Consider the following 26,662-nt stretch of genomic DNA (forward strand, 5'->3'; position numbering starts at 1 on the left):
TATTAAGTACGTATTAATGCCTTATTCGGCATGGCCTTATTATAACCCTAACCCTCTAACCCTGGCCCTAACCCTCTAACCCTAACCAAATAACTCTAACTTAAGTCTTTGTTACTTAGAATATGTTCCCCATACTAAAGTGTTACCAAAAACATATAACTTTGTCTTGAATTTGAAAAAAAAAAACATTTTATTTTTCACTAAAGAAGGGTTCGGTGAATGCGCTTATGAAACTGGTGGGGTTCGGTACCTCCAACACGGTTAAGAACCACTGGTCTACTGTCAGGTGAGAGATGTATGAATTATAATCTAGAATTTACCTTTCGCAAGTTTGAGACTAAGCAGTAGCAGACGTCGGCTCAGTGTGTCAACAATAGCAGCGTAAGGTAGCATTAGCTCACTGCTATCAATGCACCGCAAAAATTTGCCATCTGCCTTGGCGCTTATAATAACGACATCACTCCGATTTAGTTCATTTTCAGGCCATGACATGTGAATTGAGTATTATTGGCGGTTCCTGGATGTTTTTAGAGAGTGTATAATGACGGCAATAAGGGCCCTCGATTTGTTGACTCAATTGTTAGCTATTTATTTAGGATTTCGAATGCATAAAAAAGCCAAGCCGCTGCTCCTCCACATCGAGAGGAGCCAGATGAGGTGGTTCGGGCATCTGGTCAGGATGCCACCCGAACGCCTCTCTAGGGAGGTGTTTAGGGCACGTCCGACCGGTAGGAGGCCGCGGGTAAGACCCAGGACACGTTGGGAAGACTATGTCTCCCGGCTGGCCTGGGAACGCCTCGGGGTCCCACAGGAAGAGCTGGACGAAGTGGCTGGGGAAAGGGAAGTCTGGGCTTCCCTGCTTAGGCTGCTGCCCCCGCAACCCGACCTCGGATAAGCGGAAGAAGATGGATGGATGGATGGATGGATGGAAAAAAGCCAAGCATATGTGTTCTTGTCTTACATAAGGATTGTGAATGATAAACAGCACAGCTCTTTCAAAGGTTTGCGTATTTCCAGTATGACTGGTCTGATAACATGGTCAGAGTGCAGAAGTGTGACTCCAGTGATGTCACTCTCTGAAAATAGCTGAAGGTATTCAAAGCTAAATATTTAAAATGGCTGACTAAATTTGTGATGTTTAAACTGTGTTTTCACATGCTTTGCGGCTTGTAAACACAATTGGATATGGTTTAATGGATACAATAAAACACAAATAAGCATATAAAGTCAACTTATTTTTCCACTCTACTGGTACTTTCAGCACCAGGGAACACCATTGATGCTGACTTCAAACAAGTTCATAAAAGACGGTGGTTTCCCTCTCCGTAGAGTTTCCTGCAGCGTAGGTAAAAACCAAATCCAAGCTCTATGTGAACAAGTGTACTGCTTGCCAACACAAATGACGGCAGGAGTGGGCCAGCTGCCAAAGTCCACCCCTGACTATGATGAGGGAAAACTAATGGCGGGGAGAATCGATACAAACCAAAGTATAACGACTATTATTTTTCTGCCTGCTGATAGTTTGGAGTTTGTTCAGTCATCTCTTACATTTCCTAAACAAAACTGTCTGCAGATCAATTAAAACATTCCTGCAGATCACACAGCGGCTAAGCCCCAGGGCTGAATGTGTTTTGACGAGATGCAATGAAGACTGCTCTTCAGGCTCAGCATCCTGCAGTCTCATCACTCACTGTGAGGCCAACCGCTTCTTCCATCAGCCGCATTTGAGTTTGGTTATGTCAGCAACTTTTCCTCTAGCACACACACAGCCTGTTCTTGAGCCGCTTGAAGTATCCACTGAGTGGCAGGCCGTACAGACAAATGGCCGCATTGTGGTCATGCTCCTTCTGGGAGCACGCTGAGCCTCCAAGTCAGAGGCCACATGCTTCCTCAACAACATGATACCGCCTCTGACCAAGATGAGTCCACTCTGTGTATAAACATTCACCACTTCACAGAGCACAGTTTAAAAAAAAAACAAATGCTTTGCTACACTTTTTAAAAAGGACCTATGAGGAATTTTGTATTTTCTGACTTATACATTTTGTTACAATGTTGGGTATTTGAGTTAAACAATTTCAAAGGGTCAATTGATAAGGTTCATGCATTTTGGCGTGAGCTTGCATTAAGGTTTTGGATGCCTCTGTTTGCAGGGTTTTGCAGTCTGGCACGTTGTAACGTTACTGCAAGGTGGACGTACTAATTTAGACATTAAGTCAAGCTCTCAGCTCTGCTTCAGGCTATGAGGAATTTATAATTATTTATTATTTATTATTATTTATTTAGAATCAAACACCTTGCAGGTAGACTAAACAACAACATTATCAACAAAAACAAACAAATAACATCAATAAGAACAAGAAAAAGAAATCATTGATCTGATGACTTTAGTATCATTTATATACAGATAATATAGTAAGTGTCGATTTTATCGACATTAGCGGTTAGCTTCTTGTGTTGTCCTGCTCGGTTTGTGTGTGTAGCATGCTTAGCCACTCCTTTTTTCTCCAGTCCTCTGGTGATAATGATACTTGGAAGAATCTTCGTTTATTTTCCGCCATGGGGGTGAGGAATTTGTATCTTAGAAACGGCTTTGCACTGTGAATAGACGACGTGTTCATTGCAGCTGGCTCTCAAATTTGGGCCGGTGTTCTGGCAAGACACGCACCCTCCTGTAATTCATGCAACACCTGCATATGTGTAACAAGGAATAAGGCAATGTACTGTAATTGTGTCTCCTTGACCATGAATCCCTTTTTGAAGGAATATTTCACGTGAGTACAAACTTTAGCCATTCAAACAATGGGACACAGCAGTGGTAAAGATCAACTGGGCTGGTCAGTTCACCACCTGATCATCAGTCAGTTAAAAAAGGTAAATGACTGTGATCGGGATATCACTACCGTGTACAGTTACTGTATTGTATCTGTACAAATATTACATCACAGGTGTCAAACTCAAGGCCCGGGGGCCAAATCTGGCCCGCCACATTATTTTTATGAGGCCCACGAAAGCCTGGAAATAATATGTGTTAATAAAATGTTTAATCTTTTCTTACTAATTATATTTGTTCTTTCCATTTTGACATTGAAAATCATGTACTGCATGCAATTGCATATATTTTAAAATTCAATATTATTAAATTCAAAATATTATATTATTATTAGGGGTGTAACGGTACGTGATTTGTATCGAACCATTTCGGTACAGGGGTTCCGGTTCGGTTCGAAGGTGTACCGAACGAGTTTCCACACGGACATATTAAGTAGCGTAGCGCACGTTGTGTAAGCAATGCACACTGAGGCACAACACACGGCATGCGAGCAACGACCGGGCTACGACAACATGTAAGAGCCAGAGCTGGAAGACCCTCCTGCCTCGTTAAGATCTCCCGTTTGGGAAAACTTAGGCTGCGCGGTGCGGAGGACGGAGGTTTGCCGACATTGTTCAGCAGCGGTAAGGCATGCTTCTGCCAACACGTCAAACATGCTAACCCATTTGAAGCGGCACCACCCTCAAGTGAACATCGCTTCAACAAAGATAAAAAAGCGCAAACAGCTCCCACCTCTTACTGCCATGTTAGCCAGCCGGAGGGGGTGGGGGGGTTAATCTGAGGCTGAGTTGACTTGAAACTGTTTGTTGCATTTTTTATATGTAGAAGAAAAATTTTGTCATTTTATTTAATCTGAGCAACAACTTGAGGCAGTTTAATGTTGATTAACGTGGACCCCGACTTAAACAAGTTGAAAAACTTATTGGGGTGTTACCATTTAGTGGTCAATTGTACGGAATATGTACTGTACTGTGCAATCTACTAATAAAAGTCTCAATCAATCAATCAAAAAAGCACTTTATATGTAGAAAAGTTTTGTTAAGAAACCATTCTGAGCCTTATATTATTTAGTTTTTATTTTATATATGTTGACTACATTAACCCTGGGAATGGACCCGGTGTGTATATGTATGTTATGCCATTGTTTACAATTTTGGTAAATAAATAACCAAAACATTTATATTTTGTTGTTTTCTTACTGTACTGAAAATGAACCGAACCGTGACCTCTAAACCGAGGTATATACCGAACCGAAATTTTTGTGTACCGTTACACCCCTAATTATCATGTATTCCAAAAACATTTTTTGTTAAAATAAAGATAAATACTGTACTTAAATATCGGCTTGACTTATGATTTAAAAACAATTTATCAATCAAATTGGAAACTGTAAAATTGACAATAGATTTTACGGTTAAATTCCGCCGACTGAGTTTTTTACCGTAAAATCAATATGGGACTGTTTTTTTTCCATATACAGTAAGACACTAAAACATTAAAAAACAAACAAAAAACATTAATACAACAAGATGTTACAGTAAAAACAAACAAACAGGCAGCTCTGTTGCTTGAATTTTACTGCTAAAAAGAGTGGTATTGTTTTTCCATTCCATTCCATTTACTAAATTGTTTTATTTGCTGTAAAAACCCACTGCTTTTACTGTAAAATTCTGGTGACTGAGCTGCCAGTTTTTAAAGTGAAATTTAAATTTTTTTTTTGCAGCGTATGTAAAAAAAGATATTAATATGATCAGAGGATGAATTGTGTTGTGGTAAGTATTCCCCCATACTTCAACACAGTATGTAAGGTATGGGAGTACCAAGGTGCAGTATAGAGTACAGAGTGCATTTTCATTGAGGTATAGTTTTGCTTTGTTTATAATTGAGAAGCTTTTGGAGATTTTTGTTTTAATGTGTCTGACATGACGTTTCCATGATAGTTTACTATCAATTATTACTCCCAAAAATGTATTCTCATTTACGATTTCAATTTGGGTACCATCAATACTTATTTTCTGTTCAGACGTTATGTTGCGATTTAATATTCATATATTACTCATTGTTAAAAGCGGCCCTCTGAGGGCAACCATAACTGCGATGTGGCCCTCAATGAAAACAAGTTTGACACCACTGCATTAAAGGAAGGCAATCTTTTGACCCTAAAACAGATTATTTTTATTGTCATTATTTTCTGTGGAATAAATTCATGTTGAAATATGAACAAATGGAAATGTAGTCCGCATAACACAACGGCTCCTGTTCTACCTTACAGGCTCTGCTCTATTCAGTCCTACTTGACTATCTTTTCCATTCACCAAGGCTTATAGGTTTGCAAAGTCAGCCTCAAAATCCAGGCTAAAAGCATTCACCTGCGTTACATCACTGCCATGCTTGATGTGAATATTCTAATAACATTAAAAACCTTGCTATTTTTGCTCAGCGGTTCATAGTTCACTTTATTTTAATTTTTTTTACATGATAATGTACGCTGCCCGATTCTCGTGTGCACTTTTTGAAATCAACATGTCAGCAAACAGCTTTAAGCCCTGGGACTGTTACACACAACACATCAGCGCTAAGCTTTACAGGGAGGGGATGATCAACATTCTAAAAGTTATTACAAATACTATCACTTTTGTGTTTATTTAAAGCACAATCGCTCTAAACAGTTTGAAACAGTTGTTCCCCAGAGACCTCGACAAGACTGCTGACCAGTGCTGCTTTCAACAATTTAACCATCTCTGTGTTTTTTCATGAGGTGGTGCGTTGAGCTGAACTCACACTGACGTCATAGCTTAGCTGTCAACCACAAATTACCCCCCTTACGCTTACACCTTCAGTTGTTTACAGTTCTATCTGGCAAAAACAAGGTACAATCTACTTTTTGGTTATTGCACATTAAAACTCACGTAAGCAGTTTTGGTTTAAAATAGAGTTCACTTGATTCTATTGACTATGTCACATTTAATGGCAGAACAGACTAAACAAAAGAAAGTACTTTTCATATATTGAACGTAAAAGACTAATTATTATCGTCATTCCGCACTCCATCCAGCTGTATAATCACTCGCCATACATCAATAGATGATATCTGTCTATTACCTGACATCTTCTATGTTAGCTACCTCTCTTTGTTTATAATGTATATTTTCTGCTGGATCTACTCTCTATTTTATGCTGCCCTTTTTTTGCTGCAGCTGTTACATATACTGTAATATTGTACATGGTAATTGGGATTTGTTATATATTGTATATATTATATAAAAATAAAATGTAATAGTATAATATATTGGTATACATTATATACTGTATATATAATATGTAAATATTACAAATATGTTATATTTTATATTGCTACTATGGCAAATTTTTAGTCCACTTTATACCTGCATTATCCTTTCCATCCTTACCCTTTTCATCCTTTGTAACTGAGCTACTGTGTGGAACAATTTCCCTTGTGGATCAATAAAGTTTGTCTAAGTCTAAGTCTTTAAGCGCTGTCTTTCTATCTTGTAAGTCATTTATCAGTACAATATACTTTCTGGCATGATCCTAAAGAGGACCTAATAAAAATGTAATCTTTGCTGACTTTACAATGTTATGGATACAGCAAGGTGCATGTACTTATTTGGACATCAAGTCAAGCGCTCAGCCAGCTTCAGGCTATGAGGAAACACAAGAAATTGGTAACATAAAGTATTATTATTTTCATCTAATTGTGGCATGTGCATAAAAACACCAATGTGCGCCATGCAATGACATCAATCATATTAAAAGCGTTCCTTTTTCATATAGTCTTAATTTATCAGCGAGTGTGCAGGTGTACTTATTATTGTGACAGGGTGAATCTATATAATGTTTATGAAGTTTATATTCAACTGTGACTGAAAAGAAATAGTGGTGACAATGTATATTGTCAGAATAATTGTATCTAAGTTATCACAAAACTTTGTGTTACATTGAGTTCAGCTCGCCCTGCAAGAGGACAAAAGCTGTCTTTGATCCTACCAAGCAAAAGGCCTGTAAAACTCCACTGTGTAGGATGGGGAGCGACATGAGGGTGTCGGTTTCTTTGATGTATTGTAATCCACAGGAAGATTTTGTCTTAAAGTTAAAGTTAAAGTACCAATGATTGTCACACACACACTAGGTGTGGTGAAATGTGTCCTCTGCATTTGACCCATCCCCTTGATCACCCCCTGGGAGGTGAGGGAAGCAGTGGGCAGCAGCGGTACCGCGCCCGGGAATCATTTTTGGTGATTTAACCCCCAATTCCAACCCTTGATGCTGAGTGCCAAGCAGGGAGGTAATGGGTCCCATTTTTATAGTCTTTGGTATGACTCGGACGGGGTTTGAACTCACAACCTACTGATCTCAGAGCGGACACTCTAACCACTAGGCCACTGAGTAGGTTGACCCGAGACCTACAAAGCGAAGAGGAGGCAGGCCCTGACCTCCCTTCAGGCACCTTTTCTTTGAGCTGTTTTGTGACCGAGGGCAATGGCTGTTTACGACCTTTTCTTTGAACCGACCTTTTCTTTGAACTGTTTTGTAATCAAAGGCGGCGGCTGTTTACGACCCCTGTCCCTTTAGAAACAGCTGTTGACATGTAATCAGGGAAAGTCCAAATATATATACTTAAACACTGTACATTTTCAAAAGATAAACAATGTTACTTTTTGGAGAGGGTGGGGCGTGGTTTCATTTGGAATCTGGAAATACGTCCACAGACGTACATATTGCACAGAGGTTCAAAAAACGAGACATAAAAGTGCCTGCAGAGCAAAATTCACACCAAAGCATGTCCAATATATATTATCTACAAAAGGAAAATAAGACAACTTGTGGTGAAGATTCTGAAAAACAAACAAACAATGCATCCCGTATCGTTTCAATACAGTACCAAGTATCTATTGGGGTGTGTTTCTATACAGCTTATTAATGCATCTTGATCATAACTTACATTGGAGTCAAAGAGATCGATGCTGTCCAGGCTCTTGCTCCTGTGAATTCGGCCCTTGATGCGCCGGAGCGATGGCTTGCCCTGAATGGTGCTCGCAGAGGAGGCGGCCGTGATGGAGCCAGCGGTCGGGCTGGGGTGTATCCTAAGGTCGACAGGAAAAAGAAAGACAACAGAGCTCAAAAACTGTCTAGTACATTTGTAACACAGCGGGACGACTGGCCTAAGGCTAACGAAAAGGAAGAAGAACACAGTGGGAATGTTCCTGCCTTTCCAAAGGCCACAGTTTTCTACCACCCGCTGATTAAAATGGCATTTAAAATACATCTATAGTTGGATTTAATGTCACAAAGACCATGCAGGGGTTCGTGCTAAGGAAGCATCACACACAAGGGGGCCTCAGCAGCTCTGCTGTCCGCCCTAGCTAATCGTAACTGAAGCTGGATCACGGTGGGATGAAACTTGACTGACCCTTCATCATCAATATTCTCAGGAAGTGTTTTACCCTCCATGAATGACTTTCTCCTCATTAGTCCTTCAGCAGAGCTCACCCCCACCTTGATGTCCACTGTGCCTGCCAGACACTTAATTACCTGCATCAAGTGCAAAATCGCAAAGGCAAGAGGTATAGTATTGTTTTGATTGCTGTTTGCTGGTCTGATAGTCAGCAGGATTTAAAAAAAATACAATAATGATTTCCATTAAACTGTGTGGAGGGATGGCATCTGCATCAAGGAAGAATAGCGATGCGTACCAAGACTGGACTCAGTACCATAAGCTGACACAAACAGCACCTCAGTATAGGTGACTCATAGCACTGAAACAAGGCAAAAATAATGTAGGTAATGTCCTGTAGCATCCTGACAGACACACACAGTCTTATGCTCTTTTAAAACCATATTATGCAGCAGGTCTAAGTTGCAATAATGTATTTTTAAACTTGCACACTTCTTCATTATCCACCAATCTGACAGGCACCAGAATTCTTCATATCAACATGACAACACAAGCAGGTCGTTGCACTAACTTTATTTTTCTAAGTTAACACACGACTCTTGCATGAAGGATTAACTACCAAACTGCCTTGTCACATTAGTCTTACATCACTAATTATCCAGTTCTGATAAAGTTGTGCCGAATGCATGCATTTTAAGTAATATTTTTTTCTAATCTGTTGTGGATTTTATCTCATACTGGCAATTGTTTGTTTGATCACACTTTTGAATTTGGCTTAATCGTGATTAACCACAGATTATTACTTGCTTGCATAAATAAAATTAACTTTAAAAAAGCCTAATATTTTGACACGATTGCAATTTTATTGTCAGAATGTCATGCAGGAACATTTTTCATTATATTTTACTTGAATATGCTACAACAATTTTTTCAAAACTTGAGTTTTATCTACAGTCCAGTAAAGGTGTATTTTGAAGTGAAATTCAGAGTCTCCTCATTTATCCTTGCTCTGGCGTATGCATTGACCTGATCACTGACTGCCGCCTTTCAGGTAACCATCCACATGTAAGGTAAAGAAGCATGTACAGTCAAGATAAATGATTAACCTGCATCTATAAACGATTAATGCAATGTTTTTTTTAAATCAATAACATTAGTTAACTTGTTATTTTGGGCAGCAATAGCTATGGTTATGATGTTAGTTTATTTTGAACATGCATACAATGACAATAAGGTACATCCATATTTCCAGTTTATCATTACAGCATGTCCAAAAAAGTAGTACATTTATTACTCAATTATACTTGTGTTTAAATAATGTAATTTTTTAAATTACTATTCTGTTCAACTTGTAAGTCACAAAATTCATTGACAATCAAAAGGCTTTGTTTTTGGACAACATTTGTACATTTTGCATTTTTAAGTATCGGTTTTGGCACATATTAAAAAGTACTAATTTGACATTTGATATCCAACCCCAAAAAGAACCTTCAGGATGTTGGCGCAAATACTTAACAATGAGAATAGAGGAAAGATATAACGGTATCTCACAAAAGTAAGTAAACCTTCAAATTTCAGCAAGCGGTAGAAAATGGATGGATGGATTTATTTATGCTTTTCAATGGACTATGAAATAGTACTACGAAAAAAAACTGTGATATAATTTAGAGTAGTCTGTGTAAAGCTTGTATAGCAGTTTAGATGTACTGTCCCCTTAAAAGAAGTCCAGACAGCTATTTATAGGTGTGTTTAGAAATTACCCAAGAGCTTCAGAATGTCACAGTATATGTTTGACTTCATGTTTCCCCTCAATGAACTGATGAACCTTAGAGGATTTACTGTACTGCGATTGTAGCTGAAATAGGCTCCAGCAGCCCCCGCGAACCCGAAGGGAATAAGCGGTAGAAAATGGATGGATGGATAGTGTAATAACATTGATTGCTGGATGTGAGAAACAACATTGTAAATAATAAATAAATATGGAACTGTGTTGTTTCTTCACTTTGGTTAAAGGAATTTATTTTCTCTTTTTTGCCGTTCGAGTCATAATTTAACCCTTCTCGAATCGCAGGATATAAAATGTTAAGAAGCCAACAAAGACTACCTGACCAGCTGCTTCTCTCTTGGCTTTAGGGTTGTAACAGTGGCTTATGTTTGTAAATGACACCAGACTGTCCCGGGGTTGCGGTATTGTTCAGGGACCAAACATGTGCTGCATTGGAGCTGCATAAAAGGCAGCATTGTGTACCATTACACTCCCAATGACCCCTTACGTTCTAAGTGTACCGTATGTTTGAGGGGACAGTAGGTCAAGGTAGGTAGGCAGCTGCTTAATAGCTTGGCTGTTTCGGGAAGGTGGACAGTTCAAGACCAGCGACAATATACCCTATGAGCCTTCCCGGGCCCTGAGATCCTCCGGCACTCATCTACTAATTATTCCAAAAGTCAGGACACAAAGTCACGGTATGGCATCTTTCCACCATTATGGCCCCCGCGTATGGAACAGCTTGCTGGAGGACCTCAGGGCTGCGGAGAACGTTCATGTTTTTAAGAGCAGGGTTAAGACCCACCTTTTTGATTTGGTTTTTACCTTATATTAATTATTTTATTGAAGTCATTTGTATTTTAGTTTTTATTGAATTATTTATGCAAGATTGTATTTAGGTCTATTTATTTATTTAGTGTATATTCATTTTATTGTTTCTATTAATCTTCATATGTCTTACTTACTTGTATTTTATTCTTTATCTGTACTCATGGTTCTTACTATTTTACAAGTTTTATTATTTTTATTTTCCAACGTTCCTCAGATGAGCCATCTGCCTCAGGGGTTATCGACTGTGCTTGGGCGTTTTGTGTCAGCGTCCTAGTGACCATGGTCTGATGACCTCCTGGTGCAGATGGCTCCTGTGATAGTGTTTACTCCAGTGACGTGCGGTGAGGTTCATGGCTGGTGAGGCACTGACTTCATCACAGTCAGATTTACAAACATATGAACCCTAAAGAGTATCTTATTCACCATTTGATTGGCAGCCGTTAACGGGTTATGTTTAAAAGCTCATACTAGCATTCTTCCCTGCTTGGCACTCAGCATCAAGGGTTGGAATTGGGGGTTAAATCACCAAAAATTATTCCCGGGCGCGGCGCCACTGCTGCCCACTGCTCCCCTCACCTCCCAGGGGGTGATCAAGGGGATGGGTCAAATGCAGAGGACAAATTTCACCACACCTAGTGTGTGTGACAATCATTGGTACTTTAACTTAACTTTAACTTTACACATACAAACTGTAGCACACAAAAAATCACATTTAATTAAAAAAAAACGTTATTACGGTCTTACCTTTACTCATAAATGAAGTCCATGCGCAGCTCCTTTTGAACAAAAGCATCGATAACTTGTTTATAGAAGTCTTACTTATCTTTCTTCAGTTTTAAAAGTCTCTCTATCTCGATGGAGATCTTCCTTTAAGTATTACCTCCTGCTTCAATTGAAAGTCCAGTTTAGAAAACGGTTTTATTTTAGATATGTAATCCTCCATGTTCATAGTCCAGGCAAGAGGAAAAAATAAACGATCGCTGCTAACTGTTGCTGCTGTCGAGTAGTCGCAGAAATGCTCCCTGGGATCACTACCGCCCTCTACCACCAGGAAACGGGATTACTGCGAGCCTCACACAGTGCGTCTTCGCAGCAGTTTTATGATTGCTCAGCACAAGAAATACATTACACACATACAGTTGTTGACAAAATACACTGTACATTATATACCTCAGCTAGCTAAACTATGGAAATGTATAATATAATTCATATAGCAATACGGTCTCACTGCACAGCAAGCCAGCAGTTAGACGAGTCATTGCGCAATCCATGGTGAGGCTCAACTCAGTGACGTGCCTCAACTGGCTGCTGACTCACCGAAGTCTCTTCTCAGTATTTGAACGGCAAATGTGAAAATTCAGCGATTTTGAATAAAAAATCATCTAAAACTGGTGAAGTTAAATGGAAAATAACTTTATAGTATAACCACTGGATACATATAACAATTTAATTTTTTTTTTTTTTTTTTTTAAATGTTTTTTCTTTCCATGATGGCACGTGGGGCACCGCCTCACCTGCCTCCCCTGACTGCACGTCACTGGTTTACTCACATGTCTCCTCTGTACGCAGCCATGCAATTATTTGTTCATATAGTTGCATATATGTGTATGTTGTGTGTGTGTGTTTGTGTTTGGTATCTGTGTTCGTGCGTACGTATGTGATAATGGGGGATATGGGTCAACGGGGTATTGTTTTTAACTTTGTAAAGCACTTTGCGTTGCATTTATTTTATGTATGAAAAGCACTTTATAAATAAAGTTTGATTGATTGATTGATATTGAAATTATGACTGGAACCTGGAGATAGGCCCGGCATCTTCAGTAGTGAGTATATTTTGACAAGCATGAAGAGGGGTGAGACCATCCATTCATCACTTGTTATATTCAGTATACAACACATCCTGACTGGTTTCGACTGAAAGACAGACTTCACCCTGGCCTGATGAGTTGCCAATCAACAGGTCAATGTGAATAACAGTTGAGATTAATGCCATACCAGCTGCATGAGAGTGCGTTTTGTGAACCACTATACGAGCAAGAAGTCATATCATAAAATGCCAGGTCATGTAGGGCAGTGTAGTACGCAAATAACTCATTTTACACTCAATTAGGTAGAGATGGAAACAGATGCCCCCTGATGGCTCTAAGCATTCTGAATTTTCTTTTCTTTTCTTTTAATTCATGAAGGAACATTAGACGTCCAGACCTTTCTTCATGTAATGTATTTTTAATGGTGTCATATTATGAAGAAGACAGTTTTCTTGCCTGTTGGCGCAGGTGGGTAGAGTCGCCAAAGATGGTACTCAAGTAGGATTACCGTTATTTTATACCAGTGGTTCGCAAACGTTTTTCACTGAGTACCACCTCAGAAAGAAATGTGGCTATCCAAGTACCACCATAATGACCAACATTGAAATACAGTAACGGAGTAGGCCCGAGTATTCATTAAAAACAAGGCAGAGGTTTTATTTAAAAGCTTATTTCATATTTTTGGACACTGTAAAATCACACACAGTTTGAACATTAACACTGTGATTGAATATAGAAAATAAAAAACTGTAGTTTAATTGAGTGATTCTTTGGCGTACCACTAGATGAAACCCACGTACCACTGTTTGAAAATCCCTGCTTTAGCGTAAAAGTAAAAAAGTACTCATGAAAATAATTACTTGAGTAAGAGTAAGTAAATATTCATTGAAAAAAATCACTCAAGTATTGAGTAACATGTAAGTAACTTCTGATTTATTTGGTAGCTATTTTTTAATGGTTCTTTGAATACTACCATAGTTGCTGGGTGCGTGTGTGTGTAAAACATAAAAATAATAAACCATTCACTGCAAAGTGTTTTCTCTAGTTGGAAGTGGAATTATTGTTGGGTGAAAAGTGAACATTTCTACTGACACAAATGAAAGCAATTTGTGATTGACAATTTGTGCTGCCTTGTCTGGCTGTCTGTCAGCTTATGTTAGCATTAGTGGTTTAACAGAACACATTTGTTTTACAATTGTCTCTTTTTTTATTCAGCTTATGTAGGGCTGCACGATATACCGGTATTATACTTAATACCTGTATATTTTAGAAAGCGGTATATATTTGAGACAATACCACCATACCGGTATCTTTTGATGTGCCTTTGTTAGGCCATTTGCCCTTCTCTGCGCCTGACGGGCAAAGCACAGGGCATACTCTTGGGCTCACCCTCGCCCCTTGAGTGTTCATGGAGACTCCTCTGTGACGCACAACGGCGCACTGTGCATCAAACTCTTAAAAAAATGATGCCGTGCGGTACCAACTTCTCGACTCCCGAGTGTGATTCAAGGCTTTGTTTAGCGACTGAATTTGGTTATTGGTGAGTGACTACAGTTTATTTACACATACACCAATTTGCTTGAGGACTTATATCTCTCGTTGTAACGACTTTATCACTAATTTCATCTGTTTATGTTGTTCAGTTCTGTGAGCGACTTAGCACAGAAGCTAACGATAGCTTCTCTCAGCTGTTTGCTCGGTGTGTTAATACAAACTACACAGTGAAACACTACAAAAATGGCTAACTGGGCCGGGACGTGATTTCAGTCAGTGTGACTTGGAAGTGTTTTAAAGTGACCTATTATGCAAAACCAACTTTTCTTTCATATCTATTTAACACACTTGTTTCTCATAATGATTGTGAGCGATTGGCAAAATTTCAAAAAAGTTTTGGAATTTGCCTAATTTGTGACGTTTTTCCCCATTGGTGACATCAGTGGATATCTCCATGTATAGTACAAATTTACTCTAAGAACTTGTGCGACGTTGTAGTCAATAATGTTCCTTCTTTTTCATTATGCTCTTGTTGTGCGGCAGACTGGCTCTTACATGCACATGCATCTCCGCTGTTGCCATTTCTAATACAAAGTAGTGTATAGTTCTAACTTATAGATTAGAACTATAAGTTGCCAGTAGACTCAATGTGAAAGCGCTAAAAACTAAATACATGGCTGACGGGGAGAAGACGAAGTCAAAGCGGAATCAGGTAAATAAGACCGCCCACAAAACGGCGCATCCTGAAGAGACGGTCAGAACGCAGATTAAAGATGGTCTGTAAAACTAATATATGTAAAATATTAAAGGGGAACATTATCACCAGACCTATGTAAGCGTTAATATATACCTTGATGTTGCAGAAAAAAGACCATATATTTTTTAAACCGATTTCCGAACTCTAAATGGGTGAATTTTGGCGAATTAAACGCCTTTCTATTATTCGCTCTCGGAGCGATGACGTCACAATGTGACGTCACATCGGGAAGCAATCCGCCATTTTCTCAAACACATTACAAACACCGAGTCAAATCAGCTCAGTTATTTTCCGTTTTTTTCGACTGTTTTCCGTACCTTGGAGACATCATGCCTCGTCGGTGTGTTGTCGGAGGGTGTAACAACACGAACAGGGACGGATTCAAGTTGCACCAGTGGCCCAAAGATGCGAAAGTGGAACGTTTGTTCCGCACACTTTACCGACGAAAGCTATGCTACGACAGAGATGGCAAGAATGTGTGGATATCCTGCGACACTCAAAGCAGATGCATTTCCAACTGGACTGGACAGATCAGCTTTCAGGAAAAGAGAGCGGATGAGGGTATGTCTACAGAATATATTAATTGATGAAAACTGGGCTGTCTGCACTCTCAAAGTGCATGTTGTTGCCAAATGTATTTCATATGCTGTAAACCTAGTTCATAGTTGTTAGTTTCCTTTAATGCCAAACAAACACATACCAATCGTTGGTTAGAAGGCGATCGCCGAATTCGTCCTCGCTTTCTCCCGTGTCGCTGGCTGTCGTGTCGTTTTCGTCGGTTTCGCTTGCATACGGTTCAAACCGATATGGCTCAATAGCTTCAGTTTCTTCTTCAATTTCGTTTTCGCTACCTGCCTCCACACTACAACCATCCGTTTCAATACATGCGTAATCTGTTGAATCGCTTAAGCCGCTGAAATCCGAGTCTGAATCCGAGCTAATGTCGCTATACCTTGCTGTTCTATGCGCCATGTTTGTTTGTATTGGCATGACTGTGTGACGTCACAGGAAAATGGACGGGTGTATATAACGATGGTTAAAATCAGGCACTTTGAAGTTTTTTTTTAGGGATATTGCGTGATGGGTAAAATTTTGAAAAAAACTTCGAAAAATAAAATAAGCCACTGGGAACTGATTTTTAATGGTTTTAACCCTTCTGAAATTGTGATAATGTTCCCCTTTAAAAGGTGCCATATGTAATAATTTCATGTCAAGTCATCATTAAATGGCCCTCATATGTCAAAAGGCATTAATAAATCATGTTCTTTTCCAATACCTTTATAACTGATAACGGTAATTCAGCCGGGAAATGCTCATTTCCAAATTAGATTTACAGCCCCGAAATATTGTTAGTTTTTTCATTTTGATGCCCAGCTCTCCACCGCTTGACCAATTAGAAAGTTTTTCGGACTATAAGGCGCACTTAAAATGCTTTAATTTTCTCAAAACTTGACAGTGCGGCTTATAACCTGGTGCGCCTAATGTACAGGAATAATTTTGGTTGTGCTTACCGACCCCGAAGCTATTTTATTTGGTACAATGATAAGTGTGACCAGTAGATGACAGTCACACATAAGAGATACGTGTAGACTGCAATATGATGGCAGTCACACATGAGAGATAAGTGTAGACTGCAATATGACTCAAGTAAACAACGCCAACATTTTATATGTTCCATTGAAAATATAGAACATTACACACGGCGCTCAAAAATCTATCAAAATGTTTTAGTACGACTTTGGTAAGCTATTAAGCCGCACCGCTTGATGGATTGTACTGTGCTTCAAAATACAAGTATTATTATGGTGTGTGTATAAGGAAGACATATTATCTGGCGTTTTTTTCCCAATATTATGCAAAAGCAACTTTTCTTACATTCTGGGACCTGCTGATCTTTATTTGGGGTCTGCATAAGTTCTGAAAATGTGCGCGCGTCCGCCTTTGTAGTCCGTGCTTCTTCTTGTTATGGGACATTCAACCTCCGCTGTTGCCATTTCTAATTTAAATTAGTGTAAAGTTTTTACATATACCTGTATCTGTCAGTAAACTCGCCACGAAAGCGCTATAACATACCGGTGTAGTGAGTTTACATTATTCACCCAAGGAACTTTAGTTATTAGGGAGTTCCGGTCGGACGGTTTTTCACGGGACACGTTTCCGGCCTTGTTATTGCACTAGTGAGCCACGGATGAGGAGATGCTGCTCCGTTATTGATTGAAGTAAAGTCTGAATGTCATTAAAACAGTTAGCTCCATCTTTTGACTCTTTTTCGATTGCCACCCTTGCACGCTACACCGCTACAACAAAGATGACGGAGAAAAGACGCCGCCAAAGGTGAGTCACGTAAATAAGACCGCCCACAAAACACCGCATCCTGAAGCAACTGTCAGAAAGCAGCTTGAAGATGATCTGTAAAATATAATCTATGCAACATTTTGACCAAATAACCACCATTACATGTTATGTAGACCACAAGGAAGTGTTTTTCATTTAGAAAAAAAAACATGACCCCTTTAATGCGCTCTATAATCCGGTGCGCCATTTGTATGAAAATAGACCTGACTAGACCCGCTCATCGGCAGTGCGCCTTATAATCCAGTGCGCCCTATGGTCCGGAAAATACGATAATGCAAGTCACTAAGGCCATGTCTACACTAAGTCGTTTAACCCCTTAAACAAACAATTATTTAGCCTAAGACCCGTTTCAGCCACCATAAACCATCGTTTAAGGTCGCCCTCCTCGGACTAATTTTTACACGGGTAAGTCTGCCGTGTATTTCTTGAAACTCCGGCACTTAGCTTTGTATGGACTCATTGATCGTTTACAAAGTGAGTTCGGAGAAGAAGTGACGCCAGAAAGACCGCGCCACACAGGAAGTGACGCCAGAAAGTCCGCGCCCCACACAGGAAGTGACATCAGAAAGAACGCGCCACAGCTAGCTTCATAACTAAAATGGAGGCGGATCATGCAGACATGCCCGTGTTTCTCCTACTTGTACATGTACAGGCGCTTTTGGAAATCACAAATCAATACCTTAAGAGAAGGCAACGGGCGATTGCAGCTATTTCACATACTACACATCTCAGATGGCAAGACAAACTTTCGAACAGTCGGCTGTGATTCTACTTAAAAAACTTGGTCCCTTCCTCCCGTGGATGTGATACAGGCAGTTTGTGACTACAAATATTGCTTTATGGATGTGACTGTGAAATGCTCAGGCAGCGTGCATGATGCTAACTCCGCCATTAGTGCGCAGCTGAAAGATGGAACCATCCGCTCGTGTCCCAAACAGTTTATCGCATTGTCTACTTTCTCATGTCGATTTAAGATTTGATTAATTTATGATGGCTCAGGTGTGATTCACTACAATAGGGCTACATTGCACACTGGATTCTAGTTCATTGAAATACCACAACACTGGATATTGTTCAAAGGAGATACATTTTAATTTAAAAACTTGCACACAAAACACAGCAAACAAATGTAAAATGCACAGCAAACTATTTACAAAATAGCTCTGTTAAATAACTTCACAGTGAAGTAAAGTCATCTACTAGAGAGCTTGGAGCAGATGGACGTTTTTTTTTTCTTTTTTTCGCGCATGCGTACGAGGCCGCGTTGTGCTGGCGGGCGAAGGGGGGCGGGGATCTTAAATGGTGGCATTGTTGTGTGTGGACACAGATAAGGTTAGGTGTGATTTACCCTTGGTGTAAACGGGGCCTAAAAGTCAGCAAACGACTGAAACAGAAGTCTAAGTCACAGCAGGAGGACTAGTATGTGTCGACTGAGCCAATGCGAGATCGCGAGTCGCAGCGAAAAAAGTGATTGTGGTCACATGCTTAGATTGTAATGGGTATTATATTACCAACATTTTACATACTAAAGATTAGTGCTAATAGCAGATGACACACCAAGTTGCTAGCTGCATGGTAATGAGAAATGCTGCTTATTCAAGCTGTCCACTAACAATTTAAAGTGACATTTTTTATTAAAATTGTTATCCTATACTACGATAGTTATGTTACACCAGCATTGTTGGTGATTACATTAAACTAGGGCTGCAACAACTAATCGATTAAATCTTTTAAAATCGATTATAAAAATAGTTGGGGATTAATTTAGTCATCGATTCGTTGGATCTATGCTATGCGCATGCGCAGAGGCTACTTTTTTTATTAATCTATTTTTATTTTTTTAATAAGCCTTTATTTATAAACTGCAACATTTTCAAACAGCTGAGAAACAATAATCAAAATAAGTATGGTGCCAGTATGCTGTTTTTTTTTTTCAATAGAATACTGGAAAGGATAGAAATGTAGTTTGTCTCTTTTATCCGATTATTAATCGATTAATTCGAAGTAATAATCGACAGATTAATCGATTATCAAATAAATTGTTAGTTGCAGCCCTACATTAAACCCTTCCCTTCTTTTCTTTAGTGTCATGGGTGTTATGTATGTCTGCATAAAGCATCCCAGAGACAAGAGATAACGCTAGGCCCCAGGAAGTGTGCAGGATTTGGACAGTCAGCATGAGACAAAGGAATTAACAACAATACAGGAACTACAACATTGCTTCCACTTTTCTCTCTGCATTAATTCAATATTGCCCCAAGGCAGATAAGGTGCTTACTGGATGGAAAAGGGTTTGTGCAGTCAAATACAGTCGATCTCAGATTGTTCTCTACACAAGCCCGAAAACATTAGCAACGAGAAAAGCTGTTCGGACTTGATCTCAGCCCCTGAAGCGGTACTGTGCATCCACAAACTCATTTTCTAGATGTTGATTCTGAAATGGATTTCAGCCAAAACACTTGAAGCCACAAAAGAGCAGAATGTTACATGGTGCAAGCAACTGTGTCCACTCAGATAGAATGTGCGAGACAAAAAAATCCTCATTGTCATGTGATTAAGTGTTCTTTATCAAAAATTCAGAGATAATCATTTCCACTTGAGTTATGAGAGAGTGCATAAAATAGTGACATTTATGCTCTCCTCGCTACATTTTTAACTATAATCCTACGCATGGGTAGCAAGAGTGTAAAAAAATCATGGTACAGTTATGGAAAATTTAAAGACCTTTTTCCTTTGTACTTTCATGCTTGCATATAAAATATAATTGTAAAGGCAATTTACCCTGATTTTAGTTGTTTTCTTTTTACTTCACCACTGTGTATAATTCCCAACTAAAAACCTTAATTAAATCTAAATTGGCATTGTCCTCACAGTATTAATCAAGTATATATATCTATATATATATATTTCTACTGTACTATATCATGATTCAGTGCTGCCAAGGCTCACGCTGTAAGCGTAAGAGTCACGCACTTATATTTCCTCATTCAATACCCAATCCATCCATCCATTTTCTACCACTTGTCCCTTACAGCAGTGGTCTCCAACCTTTTTGTAGCAACGCTTAAAAATTTGTCCCACGGACCGGGTGGATGCCGTGGTTGGGGACAACTGCCTTACGGGATCGCAGTGGGTGCTGGAGCCTATCTCAGCTGCATTCGGGTGGTAGGCGGTGTACACCCTGAACAAGTCGCCACTTCATCGCAGGCCCAACACAGATAGACAGACAACATTCACACTCACATTCACACACTAGGGCCAATTTAGTGTTGCCAATCAACCTATCCCCAGGTGCATGTCTTTGGAGGTGGGAGGAAGCCCGAGTACCCGGAGGGAACCCACGCAGTCACGGGTAGAACATGCAAACACCACACAGAAAGATCCCAAGCCCAGGATCAAACCCAGGACCTTCGTATTGTGAGGCACACGTACTAACCCCTGTTTCTACCGTGCTTCCCCATTCACTACTCTATATATACAGTAGCTACTTTCATGTTTTGTTGTTCCTTAGTTAGCATGAACAAACAAACTGAATGTATCTTTTACATACTAGTACAAAGTCAATTGAACTGTAATATTACTATTTATAATTATTGCATTAATTATCTGATTTGTGATTTGGTAAATGGTTGTAAAAATATAATCTATTATTTGGGACAATGAAGTTAAAGAATTTGCTCAAAGTTAGATTTTTTTTAAACCAAAAAAATACAACAATATTTTTTAAAACAAGAACATATAACATCATTTAGCTTATGTTACCATTAGTGTTTTAATTTAACAAATGGTTTTTTTAGTGTTTGTGTTATGATCTGTTGCTCGGATCATGTTTTGTTCTGTTAGTTTGACTACCTAAGTTTTTTGTCAGCACCCCTAGGTTTCTGTTTTGGTTTCCATGGGTGCTGGTTAGTTTCACCTACCTCTGATTAGTGTTCAAGATGCTCACCTGCTCCTGGGCACTAATCAGAGAGCTACATTTTCGTCACACACGGTCTGGTTGTCTTATTTGCTTCTATGCAACAAGTTACGCCGTCTACTTATTTAATTCCTTAAGCTAAGCTTTCGTGCTAGCTTCCTTAGCTTTGCTTCCCGTGTGATCGTCACGCTAGTTTTATTTATTTTGTATCCTGTATAGAGATGTCTGATAATATCGGACTGTGGATATTATCGGCCGATAAATGCTTTAAAATATCGGAAATTATCGGTATCGGTTTCAAAAAGTAAAATGTATTACTTTTTAAAATGCCGCTGTACGTAGTGGTACACGGACGTAGGGAGAAGTTCAGAGCGCCAATAAACCTTAGAGGCATTGCCTTTGCGTGCCGGCCCAATCACATAATATCTACGGCTTTTCACACACAAGTGAATGCAATGCATACTTGGTCAACAGCCATACAGGTCACACTGAGGGTGGCCGTATAAACAACTTTAACACTGTTACAAATATGCGCCACACTGTGAACCCACACCAAACAAGAATGACAAACACATTTCGTGAGAACATCCGCACCGTAACACAACATAAACACAACAGAACAAATACCCAGAACCCCTTCCAGCACCAACTCTTCCGGGACGCTACAATATACACCCCCGGCTACCCCCTGATCCCCCCCCCCCCCCCCCTACCTCAACCCCGCCCACCTCAACCTCCTCATGCTCTCTCAGGGAGAGCATGTCCCAAATTCCAAGCTGCTGTTTTGAGGCATGTTAAAAAAAATAATGCACTTTGTGACTTCAATAATAAATATGGCAGTGCCATGTTGGCATTTTTTTCCATAACTTGAGTTGATTTATTTTGGAAAACCTTGTTACATTGTTTAATGCATCACAACAACATTAGGCATAATAATGTGTTAATTCCACGACTGTATATATCGGTATCGGTTGATATCGGAATCGGTAATTAAGAGTTGGACAATATCGGCAAAAAAGCCATTATCGGACATCTCTAATTAGGGCTGCAACAACTAATCGATTAAATCGATTAAAATTGATTATAAAAATAGTTGGCGATTAATGTAGTCATCGATTCGTTGGATCTATGCTATGCGCATGCGCAGAGGCTACTTTTTTTTTTTTTTAACATAAACCTTTATTCATAAACTGCAAAATTTACAAACAGCTGAGAAACAATAATCAAAATAAGTATGGTGCCAGTATGCTGTTTTTTTAAAATAAAATACTGGAAAGGATAGAAATGTAATGATAAATGGTAAATGGGTTATACTTGTATAGCGCTTTTCTACCTTTTTAAGGAACTCAAAGCGCTTTGACGCTATTTCCACATTCACCCATTCACACACACACATTCACACACTGATGGCGGGAGCTGCCATGCACGGCGCTAACCAGGCCCATCAGGAGCAAGGGTGAAGTGTCTTGCTTAAGGACACAACGGACGTGATTCGGATGGTAGAAGGTGAGGAATGAACCAGTAACCCTCAAATTGCTGGCACGGCCACTCTCCCAACTTCGCCACGCCGTCCCCCCCGTAATGTAGTTTGTCTCTTTTATCCGATTATTAATCGATTAATCGAAGTAATAATCGACAGATTAATCGATTATCAAATTAGTTGTTAGTTGCAGCCCTATCTCTAATCCTGTATGATTAATGCGAATAAATCATTGTTTCACCTGCACTTTGCCTCCAGAGTTCCTGTTGTATCTTGGGAGAACGACCCTCGCATAACCATGCGACCACGACGTTACAGTTTTTATTTTTACAATTACTAATGATATGGAATAAAGATCGAAAACAAAAATAAAAACACCACTGTCTCGTACACACGCGCACACGGGCACAGTGTGAATCTACACAAAAGCAGTCCATAAGAAGCAACTAAGGATTTGCAGTGATGTTGTTGTTATGAGAGTATATACATTCAATGACAGCTAACGTTAGGAGCTAGACTTTACCAAATCGCCATCATTAGCTGACCACACAGAAAGCTAATGGGTGTGCGTGTGTGTTATATACGGTTGTAGTTACGCCATTATGTGCCAAAAGCCGGAAGAGGGCCTTGTATAATGCTTCAACACTCGGGTGATAAATCCCTTTAATTTAAAAAGTAATTTTTTAGAGGGATTTATCACCTTGTCCACAACTGTATGATGTCACTTGAAGCCTATGAACATTTCATCAACAAAATGTCACATCTCTCATCGCTAAAGATAATTCCTGGATCTGCCGGGTAAATCGTATCAGCTAAAAATGTGATATATTCCTGATTCCAGCTCTAACGTTGCCGGGTTTTATGAAAATCAAGCCACCTGATACAGTTTTTACATAATCCTAATGACAGTCAGACAAACAAGCCAAGCGGGACGTCAACCATAATCCCCTCGGCGGAGGTAATTAATTACTCAAATAAATCTGTCTTTGCAACACTGGTGTAATGTCATTTGAACCACAACGTATGATATAGTTTCCTGGCATTGCAATTTTAGTAAAGTTGTCCAAGTACGGTTCAAATGGATGAAAAAACAAGAAAGCAAGGAACAGTAGTCGGGAAGAGATAAATGGAGACAAAATCGTCTTTAAAAATGGGGGACAAAAAAAGGCACATGGAAAAAAGTGATGGAGATGTCATCATAAATAAGTAACATATAATAATAATAAACAGGAATATACAATATTGGTGTACATATTAAACACTTTAAAACAGGGATAGGGAACCTATGGCTCTCGAGCCAGATGTGGCTCTTTTGATGACTGCATCCGGCTCTCAGATAAATCTTAGCTGACATTGCTTAACACGATAAGTAATGAAAAATTCCGCTGGTAATCACAGTGTTAAAAATAACGTTGAAAATATAAAACATTCTCATGCATTTTAATCCATCCATCCGTTTTCTACCGCACCTGTTCAAGAAGTCGCATTAATGGTAAGAAGTATTTTGTTTATTATTGGTTAGCTTCAGAATAACAATGTTATTAAAGATAAAAAAAGACTTATAAAACTCTAAAATGTTGCTCTTACTAAAAAAAATGCTTGCATTTAGTTGTATTCAGTGTTAAAAAATATTATATGGCTCTCCCAGAAATACATTTTAAAATATTTGGCTTTGATGGCTCTCTCAGCCAAAAAGGTTCCCGACCCCTGGTTTAGAACAAAATGTTTGCTCTTCCCTGGATGGCTCTTACCTGCCATACCAGACATATTTCAATATAGAAGCTACTGTAAGGTAGAGCGGTCATGCCAACAACTTTAGCTTCTCTGGTTCGATCCCCAGCTTCCGCCATCCTAGTCACGTCCATTGTGTACTTGAGCAAGACACTTCACGCATGCTCCTGATGGGTTGTGTTTAGGGCCTTGCGTGGCAGCTCCCACCATCAGTGTGTGAATGTGGAAATAGTGTCAAAGTGCTTTGAGTGCCTAGAAGGTAGAAAAGCACTAGACAAGTACAACCCATTTAACTATCTATTACTCATTTACATCCTTTGGTTTTTGCCCTCAAAGTTCTCCCATGTCCTTCAGAATTTTCCCATGAGTTGGTACAAATGAACAAAAACAACAACAAAAAAACGATATTGAGAAAATGTATTATAAATCTAATCACTCTGGTATTGATCATATACTGATACCACCCTTAGTATCGACACCAACAATTTATGGATCGATTTAACCTCCTTCTTCGTGTATGACTGGCAGCTGCACACCGATAGCGCACAACCGTTGCTGTAATGCTATCCTCTCTCTACACTCTTATGAATCTACTTGTTAGTTTCCTGTAAATATTCCCTTACATTCTGCTGTAATGTAATCTACACTTCTTTAAACTGGGCTACCAGAACACCAGGCAGAATTCAATCAGTAAATTCCCCTCTCCGGAAGTGCACAAAATCACACACACATACAGTAGGTTGTTGACAGTCTGAAGTTGCATCGAAGGATCACCTAGTTCAGGGGTCGGCAACCTTTACCACTCAAAGAGCCATTTTGACCCGTTTCACAAAATAAAGAAAACAATGGGAGCCACAAAACTCTTTAGAAATTTAAAATGAAAAAACACTGCATACTGTACAAAGTTTTTTTTTTGCTTTGTGCTATGTATAAACCAGGGGTCTCTTAATATGAAAATGTAATGTTAGTGCAGCCCGCGAGTTTTATATGAATGCCGCTTGACAGCATCACACTTGCCAACCCTACCGATTTTTCCGGGAGACTCACGAATTTCAGAGCAACTATTCTCTCGAATGTCTGCTTATTTTCACCCAAACAACAATAATAAGGGCGGGCTATGATGGCACTGCCTTTAGCGCCCTCTACAACCTGTATAAACAGCTTGCCAGCCCAGTCACATGTTCTATGCGGCTTCTGCAGACACACATAAGTGACTGCAAGGCATACTTGTTCAACAGCCATACAGGTTACACTGAGAGTGCCCGTTTAAACAACTTTAACACTCTTACTAATATGCGCTACACTGTGAACCCACACCAAACAAGAATGACAAACACATTTCGGGAGAACATCCGCACTGTAACACAACATAAACACAACAGAACAAATACCCAGAATCCCATGCATCCCTAACTCTTCCGGGCTACATTATACACCTCCGCTACCATCCAACCCCCCGCCCCCCTCTCTGTGTCGGTTAAGGTGGGCTGCCCAGGGAGGGGGGGGGGGGGGGGGGGGGGGGTGTATAATGTAGCCCGGAAGAGTTAGGGATGCATGGGATTCTGGGTATTTGTTCTGTTGTGTTTATGTTGTGTTACAGTGCGGATGTAACAGTGTTAAAGTTGTTTATATCACAACCCTCAGTGTAACCTGTATGGCTGTTGACCAAGTATGCCTTGCAGTCACTTACGTGTGTAAGCATAGGCCGCATACTACATGTGACCAGGCCGGCACGCAGATAGCATGGTGTAAAAGCGGACGCGACGACATGTTGTACAGGACGTTAAAGGCGGTGCCATCACGGCACGCCCTCAATATTGTTGTCCGGGTGAAAATCGGAGAATGTTTGCTTCGGGAGAGGCACTGAAATCCGGAAAAATCGGGAGGGTCGGCAAGTATGCAGCTGAGCCGCATCAGAGCAATCAAAGAGCCGCATGCGGCTCCGGATCCGCGGGTTGCCGACCCCTGACCTAGTTCGTATTTTGTTGCAGAAAATAAATGACTATTGGTAACACACGTTGCCAAGCAAAGGGATATACAAAATATAGGAAAATGGAACATTAGATTACCTGTCGAGAAGGAAAACAGCCACTTGGACGTCTAAAGTTAGTCCAAGACTGGTCCGCAATGCCCTCCATCTTGATTACGCCAGAACAATATTAATGCGAGTTTTTGGCTCTTCTTTGGGTTTTTTTAGACATACGGCGTCTTTCTCTTCTTTTGATTTCCTCTTTGTTTTTTTTAGCAGTATATGCTGTAACAGCAAGCGCCGGCAT

General features: G+C 39.7%; 1 protein-coding gene across 9 annotated transcripts in view; it reads right to left on the reverse strand.

Moving 5' to 3' along the window:
- Positions 1–26,662, reverse strand: part of tjp1b (tight junction protein 1b) — a 183,502-nt gene that overhangs the window by 92,385 nt on the left and 64,455 nt on the right. For all 9 annotated transcript variants that reach the window (XM_061969741.2, XM_061969746.2, XM_061969752.2 and 6 more), the window contains one exon: positions 7,797–7,938. In XM_061969741.2, coding sequence (XP_061825725.2) covers positions 7,797–7,938 — 142 coding nt within the window. The remainder of the gene's footprint in view (positions 1–7,796; positions 7,939–26,662) is intronic.

The sequence above is a fragment of the Nerophis lumbriciformis genome, linkage group LG10, assembly GCF_033978685.3.
Source record: "Nerophis lumbriciformis linkage group LG10, RoL_Nlum_v2.1, whole genome shotgun sequence".
NCBI classification, from domain to species: domain Eukaryota; kingdom Metazoa; phylum Chordata; class Actinopteri; order Syngnathiformes; family Syngnathidae; genus Nerophis; species Nerophis lumbriciformis.